The following is an 11,420-nucleotide window of genomic DNA, read 5'->3' on the forward strand; positions in this document are numbered from 1 at the left end:
CCCTACCCAAACCTACGCCCATGCCGAATATTCTCTCATCCAATTTCAGAGCTCAGCTGAAAATGTATAGAAACGTACAAACAGGGTTTTCACTGTTTTTCAGGTTTTGGTAGGCATGAAAAAAGGAGATATATTTTGGAAAATCTTTACTAGAAAGTGTTAATGTAACACTAATTTGATGTAAAATGAACACGGTAATCATAGTTTCACTTTTTGGTGAAGTTAAATTAAACCTGACATCAGTATCTTGATTTTTTTTTTTTTTTTTTTCAGTTTGACAAAATGCAAATTATCTAACTTTTTATGGATCTTTTAGCATTTTAACAGAAAATTTAAATAAAGAGTATAAGTTCCAGGTTAAAATAGCAGTAAAGGAGTCATTATAGGTTTATTTCTGCAGGTGTTGGTGCGGCATAGTTTTTGGAAACTATTTAAAGTTGTAGCTGCGACGACAACTTTAAGTATTTTTGACGGATTAAAAATGGTACACCATACAGCATTGCAGTGAATTCCAATAAATTAGAAGATCAACGAAGAGTGGATTTATTCGAGAAGTTTAATCCAAATCGAAAGCAGTATTTTGAGTAGACCAAATTGTATTTCAAGTATTTGTCTTGAAACGCATGATTTCAAGACATAAATGTTTAAATTATGAAGGATGACGGCTAAAGAAAACCCAAAGTTACGTTTCTCACAAAGTATTTTGTTAATTTATTACAAAATACAAATTAAATAATATTTTTATGACAATATGTTTATAGCGTTGGCTGTACAGACACAGAGAAGACCGATGACGTGACCCCGTCCTCAAGGTGGGGAGGCAACTACAGGTCATCGCTAAAGAAGAAGCATTTCAGTCAGACTTCAATGGTCTTAATTGAGCAGTAAAGTCTAAGACACTAAGTTTATAGTTTTCATCAGACGTGCTCGTCTAAATTAGCATGAATAATTACTTGAGTGGCTATATCTCTATATTATGAGTTCCACTTTTTGAACTGAAATACGTCTCCTGTTTGTTTGCAGCCGTTCTTTAAACGTTCACGCGGGACTTAGAGGCTTGGTGTCACAGCTGAGGTCGGGTCGAACGGGGCAGAAGCTCACAGCAGCGCCGGCCTCCTTGCGGATCTTGCTCGTGATCCTGCTGGCAGTGCTGCGCCGCTGCTCTTGGCTTTCAAACAGCGAAACCAGACTGCGCTCATTGTGTGCAACTGGCTCCGGCTAAACCTCTGTGTGTGGTCCGTCCTAAATCAAAGCGGTCCGTTAAGACCTCTGGACGTTTTAATCACATTTTTTATTTCCTTCTTCGTTTTGTTTGAAGAACGGTGACACGGTAATAATGAAACCCCACTGAGAAATTACTGGGTTTGATGATGATGAAGTTCTGACATTTTGGCGACAAAAACAAACGAAAGTATTTGAGCAGAATAACGGCTCACCTGAACTCGGACGTCTGCGGTTTTGTTTTAGTTGTCTGATTTGTTTTATCTTCAGATGTGGAGGCTAAGACTCTGCTAGGGGAAAAAACTGAACTGATGTTGGACCAATCGGGGCAATACTACTTGGAGAACACCACCCTGGATTTTCAGAAGCTTTCAGACAAAGAAATCCTCCGGATGACTGGTCCTCTCGGAGCGGACTTCACCGTCAAGGCAAGAATGTGGAAGATGCTCATAAAATACAAATATGGTGAATTATCACAAGCAGTTGACCGAGTTGACTCGTGAAGCTCGATTCTCATAACTTAACATTCCCCTAAACTTTTTCTGATCTTTTAAAGAATATTAACACAGATCAAAATGTAAGAAAATTAAGAATATTTTTGCAATGTTCTCACAAGTTTATAAAATAATGTTGTTTTTCCATCACGCATCTCAAAAAATCTACAGGGCATTAACAAAGTTAGTTTTTGACATAGTGTCACCTCCTGTTTCTTTTTCTTTCTTTCTCCGTAGTTAATAAAACCCGCCAACGGATTTTATGCAACAGAATTGAACAACATGATAACAGATGGTTGCACGTGTCGCATATTTTATTTTCAAAGTGCCGTTTTCTTTACTTTATTTTGAACCATTTATTCTTGTATACCAGTCAAACTTGCAATCTTCTTCTTCATGACACATTTTGGTGACATTTATGTGTAGGAACTATAACCGTAGCATTGAAAAATCCAACGTGAGGGGAACTGGACACATGTCTGACTGAAAATGAAACACTGGGTGTGTAAACAAGCGTTTATTTACTAAAAATATTTTTCCGTCAGCTCTCAAGCCTGTGCTTAAAACTAAGGAAAATAAGTGCTACACCCGTCAAAAGGATTTGAAATGCTTTTCTTAGCTAATAATCTCTGACAACTTCACACTGTTAAAAAACCAACCAACACTCAGTCCTTATGCAGCTTTACTCCAACTCCTTTTTTTATGAAAACCTCCACAGTAGGTCCAGATAAGGCTTTCATTTACAAACTCCGGCTGAACCTCCCTGCGTTTAGCAGGGTGCAAAGCAGCTCTGGTTTCATGTGTTTAGATTGAAAGATATTGGAGTAGTGTGAACCACGTCGACATGAAATGCAAATGAATCTCCTGACTACTTCCCCCTGCTGTAAAACGGACAGCATGTGTTGAAGCACTCGCTGTGTTGTGCGTTATTAGTATGCCAGGTGCAGATCCGTGCATGTCGGTGCTCTGTAACCATGTTTTTAAGTGATATTTAATTTTTTTTTTTTTTTAAATACTGAACAGCAGCTTTTTAAATTAAACCCCGATCTACTCAGAATGCAATCATTGACTGCCGAAACTTGAATGTAAATAGAACGAAGCTGTTTTATTTTTTCTGGTTTTTATTCGAAGGGACAGTGAGAAGAAATGGAGAGTGTGACGTATTTCATTGATTCCTTTTTTTTTCTTCTACAGATCCAGCTTACCGGTGTTGCAGACAGTGGGATCCAGTACATCTACTATCAGCCCATCATTCACCGCTGGAGGGAAACTGACTTCTTCCCTTGCTCCGTCACGTGTGGTGGAGGCAAGCCTGGCTGATTTCTGATCAATTACGTTGCAGCACACAGAAAAACAAATATTCATGTATATTCATTCTTTTGATATAATGTACTTTTATTTTTTTTTATTAGTTTACTTAATTTAATGACAACTATTTATTAGGGTTTTTATAATGTATGTCTTTAGATATGGAAAAGTTTCATGTTTACACTTGATAAAGTCAATATTTTAATAATTCTGTTTATTATAAGTTCCTTTGATTTAGTTTTAATTCTGAAAATAATGCAAACATTAACATGGATTATTATTTCTTTTATTTTTTGATGACATTTCTTCACATTTATTTGTTTTATTTGAAATCCCTGTAGTTTAACTTTTCTTTTTATATTAATTTGCAGAGTAATAGAGTTGTTTTTAATGTTTAATAATTGTCTCACTAAATTCACTTGGTCTTTATTCGCAACTTTACCCACAGGTTACCAGCTGACATCTGCAGAGTGCTATGACCTACGAGCTGGTCGGGTGGTTGTGGACCAGTATTGCCATTATTACCCTGAAAATGTTAAACCCAAACCCAAACTGCAGGAGTGCAACATGGAGCCTTGTTTGGACAGGTAGGGCTCTGGATCTTTGGTTAGCAATGATATTAATTGGTTAATATTAACAGCATAATCCAGTTTATTTCATCGTCTCTTTTTCTCAGTGATGGGTACAAAGAAATTATGCCGTATGATCTCTACCACCCCCTGCCTCGGTATGTTTACAGTTCAGAAAGACAAAATGAACACATAGACGTGAAGCGCGTTATTCCGTTATGTCAGATCTGACGTTTTCTTCCTCCAGCTGGGAGAGCAGCCCATGGACGGCCTGCTCCACCTCCTGCGGCGGCGGCATCCAGAGTCGCTCTGTGACGTGTGTGGAGGAAGACATGCAGGGTAACATCACCCCCACCGAAGAGTGGAAGTGTCTCTATTCGCCAAAGACGGCAATCCTGCAGCCCTGCAACTCTTTCAGCTGTCCAACCTGGGTGGCTCAGGAATGGTCACCTGTAGGTATCTCCTTTACATTTTTTGCTATGATGCTGAAATCCTTCTCATTTCTCAGCCTGTAATCAGGATCTTCGCAAAAACATTTGAGTTTTTCTGTGAATGTTTAGGAAAATTCCTCTTGGGATGATTTACCTTTGTTATTATAAATTCTTCTTAGTTCTTTTTTTTTAATGAAAACAAAAACACCCTTGTAGTATGCTTTAACAAAAAAAGGGGAGAAAACTCAACAAAATATCCTATCTTGATTTTTTATTTTAGTTTTCATAAACATTTCTGGTAACACTTTATTTGATGGGGAGGAAAAATGTCATAACAGTCATAAACATGAAGAAGTCTTTATAAATGTTTACAACTGTTGTAATGAAGTGTCATTCTGTAAACAATGACACTTTTAATGCAGAGTTGCTCTAAAAGTTGTATTAAAAGTGTCAACTTTGCATTAAAAATGTAATTATTTACCAAATGACACTTTATGACAGTCATAAATAGTCATGAGTCATGAGGACTCCTTCATGTCCATGACTGTTGCTATGTCGTGTTTATGACAGCATCACGTCAGTCTTATTAACAGCCCTTCAACTCAAGTGTTACCAGGTTTGTTTCTTTTATTGGGTCTTTCAACTTTTTATGCCTGAAAACTAAAAGTACACTTTCGTTAGGAATTAACTAAACAGTAAAGGGACCTTTAAACGTTAAAGTTGGTGTGTTTCTTGGTCTTAATTGTGCTTTTGTTCACAAATTAAATTTAAAAAATAATTCATTAATCCCAAAGAGAAGTAAAATGTTTTTGTGACTCGTATTACCCATGGTTCTTCAAAGAGTTGCTGTCGATACTGATGACAGGAAGGGTGTCCCGTAGTGGTCTGTATTATAGCAGCTCAGAAAACTTTTTTTTGTTGTTGGTTCCTAAAGAGGGTTCACAATTTTCTTGATTTTATGAAGAATCTTTTTTTTTTTTTTTTTTTTCCCCATCATCTCCAGATGTTCCTCAGTAGTCTCCAGAACAGAACCAGAACCTTGTTACTCAGAAGAGATTACTCTCTCGAAATATATGCAGCATCCAGCAGTATCAGAGTATGGGAAGTTGACACAAATGTCATTAAACTTTTAAAAGTGACAAATTAGTGTCAGGGCTTTGTTAAATTGACTCTACAGTGCAGTGATGTCTCCCCCAAACACAGTCAAATGTTTTCTGGACCTGGTTAGTACCTGGAGGTGATTCTCTTTCCATTTACTACAGCTACGGGAACTTCATCTGTAAATGTGGCCATAAACGAATACAATAGTAATAAATAGTAATAAAAAACAACAACAACAACAACAAAAAAGCTATGCCAGTAAGTAGTTCTCTAGAACAACAGATGGTTCGTTTTAAGCTGCATCTTGATTGTAAGAAAAACACTCATTACTGCTTGGGAACAAATATGCAAATATTTTACTTTGTATAAAAGAGCTGCATCATTAACACCAGTTGCTCCGTGTGCTATCGCACACCGGCCAATTTGGCCAAGTTTATTTCTTGAACTGAACCCCTACGGTAAAAGTCCAACGCAACTTCCTGATTGCCAGTTTTTTTTTTTTTTTCTTTCTCACCGGGAACATGCCCTGGCAGTCAGATCCTGTAAAAACCGGAATGCTGTTTGTGCAGCACATTCTTCCTTTAACGTGCTTGTTTTGGCAGAAGATCCATAAAGTTTGCTCGTGATGAGAGATTTGATGAGATTTCGGAAGGATTCTCTCTTCGCTTCCCTTCAGTTTCAGACTGATATTTAAAAAAACAACAATAATAATTCTAAAGGAAAATGAGCATGACTGTAAAAGTTGCGTGAAATAGGACTGAGAGAGAATTGTGTGACCTGTCACCACCAGTGCACAGTGACCTGTGGACAAGGTCTGCGCTACAGGGTGGTTTTATGCATCGATCACAGAGGGATCCACGCCGGAGGCTGCAACCCAACCACCAAACCCCACATCAAGGAGGAGTGTCTGGTTGCAGTGCCGTGCTACAAATCCATAGGTGGGAAATGTCGCACTACACTGAGCAACTTTTTTTTTTGTGTACTTTTTCTTTGTGGTTTCACGCAATGTTAAGCGGATCTGTGCAATTTGCTCCAGACATACTCCCTATTGAGGCAAAGCCTGTCTGGCAGAAACAGGCCATTGAGCTGGAGGAGGAAGTGACTGCGAGCGAGGAGCCAACGTAAGTACCGACCATAAGCATGAGCAAACGCGGAATGAGTTCTAGAGAACAATTTAATTTGATTCTTGCAAAAGTATTCATGCACCTTGAATCATTTCACAATTTCTCACATCACATCTACAAACTTCAGCGTGTTTTTGTTTTGATTTTATGCAATAAACCAACACAAAGTTAATAAGATACATGTTGAATCTTATTGCTAACATTCTAGTTGGCTTCATGTTATATGTGGCGATATAACACCCGCAACATGATATAACATGACGTCAGTTGCATGTCAATTGACGTAATCAATTGTCCGTGTTGGCTTCACATTTTAATTAATGTAAAGCCAACAATTATAATTGTTACCAATTTCCAGCCATTTAAAGATGGCGGCATTGACAATACATTGTCTTTTTTCACTCCATTTTCCTTTACTTTATTGTTTCCTTCTTTCCTTGAGTCCTACCTCTTTCCTTCCTTTCCCACAGTTTCAGTTTTCAAAGAAATCTTTGAATCTCTAAATGAACATTTGTATTTTACAGTGTAAAATAATTGCTAAAGACGGTGAACTCTGGGAAAAAAGCAGCGGGTTTTCACAGGACAAACGTGTAAAAACCTTTTTGGCCCTGGAAAACCAGCTGAGATTAAATGATGCTCTGCTGGGCTCTATTTGCTAATCAGATCACTTCTGAAAGCATTTTGACTGGACTGGATTTTATTTGGGGCTACATGCGTAAAGGAGCATAAATACAAATGAACAACACACTTTTCAGGGAGTTATTTGTAAAAAAAAACCCCCCAAAAAACATGTAATTTCCACTCAACAATTATGCACCACTGTGTGTCAGTCAGTCACATAAAATACAAATAAAAAGATAATAAAATGTGAAAAGTAACTCCCAAATCTACGACTAGATTCACAAACGTTTTGTCGGCCGAACTGGACCAAAAAATGTTTTAGGTGTGATTATAATCTCAAATTTACTGGTTCCAGTTTTGCTCAGAAGCCGAAAAAAAACTGGCAGGATCTCGTCTTAAAAGAAAAATATACTTTAGTAACATAAAATTTCTCCACATGGGTAAAATAAAGCAGAAGTAATTTCAAAGGCACACACAGTTTCAACAACATTTTCCGAGCTTAGAGCAACAGACCAACCTGGAGGTCAAATTGAAGTGGACAGGTCTGGGTGCCGCCATGAAACCACCACAGTATCACTGTTGTGTTCGTGTCAGCGCCGATTTCCATCAAGCTCGGTGTCTGAGCAGTCGTCAGAACCTTTCGCCCGCGCGACTGCAAATACCTCCTGGGTGCCTAATCTGTGTGTCTTGAACGTAACTGGAGGTTATTTGGGGTAAGAGGGGAAACCGAGAGTGAAGGAGAACAAACATCGTTTTTGAGAACCTGCACTTCCTTCCAGCATTACCTCAGCAAACCCCACAATCTTCCAGATGTTCTGTCCCCCGAACGTGCAACGATACGTGGATGCTGCGCATGAGTTATATTAGCAACAGGTTTCGAGCATTTTTTACGTTGACACGTCTGGATCGAGTGGCGAGTGGAGGGAGGAGTGCCAACGCGTGTGATTTTGTTCTGTTGCAATATATATATATAAAAAAACATTTCTTTTGTCAAAAAGCTCATAAATAACTCTGCATAATGCACCGTCGCTCACAATCCAACAATAATATCTGCATACCACATGGGGCCTTGTTACGGATGTAGGAAGGAGGAGAAGGAAATTCCTATTTTGGACTCACTCCTGGCACGAGAAAAGTGAAACCGATTTGTCCTCCGTACCCTGGCCAAGCACATTATTTTTACTACCAGTTTATAGAATATTTCTGAAGATGGATGTTTAATCGATGTAATTAACGTGTGGCCTTGGCTGATATTACAAAAAAAAAAAAAAAAAAAAGAGAGGGGAGAAAAAAAATCTGTTGTTTCCTGCCACAAATGAATGCGGGATTGTTTTTGAACTGACAGATGTGCTTTAACAGCCCATGAAGATAAACATTTCTGCGAGCTCGCATGTTGACTTTGTTGTTCGTGTTCCAAGCTCCGACTGCGAGTGATTCATTTCGTTCGTTTGTCCAAACAAGCGCGAGTCCCCGGACACTCGTAACGAGACGGCCTTTACTGTTATTATGAGCTCTTTATTGAGGCATCTTATAAAACAGTGTGGCGCTTTTGTGTTGCGGTCGAATGGGGGTCGGGGGGGAGGGGGAGGGGTCCTGCGCGCGAGCTGAAGCTCCTTTCATTGTGTAAATACACACTGAAATAGTTGAATAATCTGTATTCTGAGGTAAACCAGAAATTAAAACCTTTTCTTGTGGGAAAAGGAATAGCAGCTCGAATCAGATGTAGCTGTGCCAGGCACCACATTTAAATGCAATTTAGAATAACTTTGGAAAGGAGGACAATGGACAGATGTCCAATTTGTTACAATGGCAACACAGGGATACACAGGACTGAAAGAAACACACATGCTCACATCTAAAGACAATTTAGAGGAACCAATGAACCTTACAGTCATGCTTTTGGGCTGTAAGATAACCCACGCAACACATGCATGAGGAGAACATGCAAACTCTATGCAGGAAGACCCAAAACCTTCTGCCAATGGTACAGCCTGGCATGTAGCTCATTATGATTTACCAATATCCATGAAAAAGTGTAAAAAGAAGCACCAAATGCCAGTCGGGGCCACGTCAGTTCTCAATGAAATTGTTCCCCAAGACAAAAGAAGTTTGAGTTTGTAGAGTGAAGATTTATTCAAGAAGTTCAAATAACTCTTCTCGGAGAACGATCAAACCGGAAGCCTATAGGAAGTTTGATCTCTGGTGTGGTCTCTTTTAACGTCCTAATTTTGTTTATTTTTGAATTCTCTAAATTCCCACTTAAAGACAAGAAGAGTTTGAATTACCCAACATGGCCCAATGGAAGGACGTCTGCTAGCATAGACTACAAACTGAGCCGTAGCATTCGGTGTCTACTTACTAACATGGTCCGTTTGCGTTCAAACACGTAGAACAGCTTGTTTTGCTAATAGCAGTTTAACACCAAATCAAAACCTCACCGTTTTCCAACTTGCAATCAGAACATACTCGACGCTGGTGTGACATCATTCTCATGGTGGCAAAATGACAATTATGCAAAACGACACCGAAGTGTTGTGGTTAGTGAGGAGGAATCTGTTTTCCTCGTCTGGCCGGCGCTCAACCCCGAGACGATCTTGGTAGCAAAAAACACTCACAGAAACCTTTTACTACCACAACAGATTATTAGACAACAGCTTGGGTAGACATTACAGTAAATGCTTGACTTTTTTTTTTTTCTTTTTCTTCTCAATCACAGCAATGCTTTTGTTTTCTCTCCAAAAACAACTCCAGAGAGAAATCTAATTAAAACTAAAAAGGCTCCTTTTCAACAAGATTAATGGCTGCGATAGATATCAATGACAGGGTTATCGCATTGCGCCGGCTTCTGTTACGTTTATGGAAATAGTCTGTGTCGAAACACATGGCTCTTAACAAAGAAGATGTTTGATCTTCTTTATTACAAGAGACATGAACACTTAGCGCCAAGAGCGACTTCTCAGATCAGTCTTCTTGTAAATCCAGAGTGAAGACGGGTTTTATATGTATATCTGCGCTTATTAGACCGCTTTCAAAAGTGGATGTCGTTACAAATTATGGCGCTGTAATTTTAGACCCATATAACAAAAGAGAAGTAGCCCAGCTGCTGGTTAATCCCATGAAGCTTAAATGAAATGGCACAAATCTCTCTATTCTATGTAAACATAGATGCTTAGTTCGTAGCCTGATTTTTTTTTTATTTTTTATTTTTTTGTTTGTTTGATCTTCCAGCAGACGAAAGTGTGTAATCAAACCCAACACTTTGCTAAAGCCAAATGTATTTAAAGACCAAGTGGGATTCAGTTTTACACTTGTATTGCTACATCAGCTCCAGTTGTTGTAAACTGGAGTTTGAGGATTTCCTCTCCACTCCCTCATGAAAAACCAAGATGATATTAGACGATGTCACTCAAGAACAGGGCTACATTTTTTAAAACTTAGCAGCACAAGCATGAACCACGGGTATTTGCGAAGGAAACGAGTTAAATATTTTCTACATTTTCTACATCTGTGTTGTCCTCCTGCAGCTTCGTTCCTGGTCCCTGGCAGCCCTGCAGCAGAACGTGCGGAGCTGGGACCCAGCAGCGGACGGTCAAGTGCCAGGTGTTGCTGTCTTTCTCCCAGACCGTTGCCGACCTGCCCGACGACGAGTGCGAGGGGGAAAAACCCGACTCGGTCCAGCCGTGTTATCGCAAACCCTGCTCGGGAGAGCTCGGTCACCGGGACGAAAATGGAGAAGAGGAGGAGCCGCGACGCGGCGGGGACCTGCTTGACTGGGAGTACGAGGGATTTACCGAGTGCTCAGAGAGCTGCGGAGGAGGTATGGATCTTAATTTGTCTCCAAGATGCGCAACGACTCGGGACAAAAATTAAAAAGTAAACTTTATTAATCAAATGCTGACACCTCTCCCTCGCCAAAAAACCCCAAATAATCAAAGTGTTTAGGGTTTTATTCCCTAAAGTCTGAGAATAATGTAGAAAAAAAAAAAACTAAACTTGATTAGGAAATATTAATCAATCGATCTTACCTGCCTGTGTCCTTCTCTGCTGCTCACACATGTTTCCTGTATAGATAGTCTTTGTAGAACAAATGCTCACTTCATCCTTTGAGAATGAGGAACTATTTAAAACAACAAGTTGAAACTCAGACGTCGTTGAAAGATGTTTTCATTGAACATTTTATTATTAATCCTAACTGCGACCCAGTGAACATGGCTGCTCCTGCTGTCTATAAATCATAAAAGCCCCATTCGGGTCTCTGAAGTGGCCCGGTTTATTTTAGTGGAACATCAAATGAATGCAGTATTAGAAAGTAGATGACTAAAGCCATGCCAAAATTGGCTTTGGGAAAGTAAACACCACATTTAACCTTAAAGGTCGTAAGTCCCCATCGCTCACAGCAGCAGTAAAAGCTGTCCCGCACTGAAACGGTTTCCCCAAACATCCTGTCAACACAAGCCAAGGCTTACTTTAATCTCCCCATGTCCACATCCAGCATAGTCACAAATTTATTTCTGCACACAGGCATTTGCCAGTGCCTGTGTGTGTGTGCAT

General features: G+C 39.4%; 1 protein-coding gene across 3 annotated transcripts in view; it reads left to right on the forward strand.

The window, feature by feature from the left end:
• adamtsl3 (ADAMTS-like 3) overlaps positions 1–11,170 on the forward strand; it is a 113,668-nt gene extending 102,498 nt beyond the window's left edge. The window contains exons 8-15 of one of the 3 annotated variants that reach the window (XM_015028499.1): positions 1,492–1,649; positions 2,910–3,021; positions 3,472–3,610; positions 3,700–3,750; positions 3,840–4,044; positions 5,915–6,062; positions 6,161–6,245; positions 10,394–11,170. In XM_015028499.1, the coding sequence (XP_014883985.1) occupies positions 1,492–1,649; positions 2,910–3,021; positions 3,472–3,610; positions 3,700–3,750; positions 3,840–4,044; positions 5,915–6,062; positions 6,161–6,245; positions 10,394–10,739 (1,244 nt within the window). In that variant the 3' untranslated portion in view covers positions 10,740–11,170. Of the gene's footprint in view, positions 1–1,491; positions 1,650–2,909; positions 3,022–3,471; positions 3,611–3,699; positions 3,751–3,839; positions 4,045–5,914; positions 6,063–6,160; positions 6,250–10,393 lie in introns of those variants that run through there. The other 2 variants (XM_015028500.1, XM_015028498.1) reach the window with 2 other exon arrangements.
• Positions 11,171–11,420: the final 250 nt, after the last annotated feature.

Source organism: Poecilia latipinna, unplaced genomic scaffold (assembly GCF_001443285.1).
Source record: "Poecilia latipinna isolate Pla-1442-1.1 unplaced genomic scaffold, P_latipinna-1.0 Scaffold126, whole genome shotgun sequence".
Classification (NCBI taxonomy): Eukaryota; Metazoa; Chordata; class Actinopteri; order Cyprinodontiformes; family Poeciliidae; genus Poecilia; species Poecilia latipinna.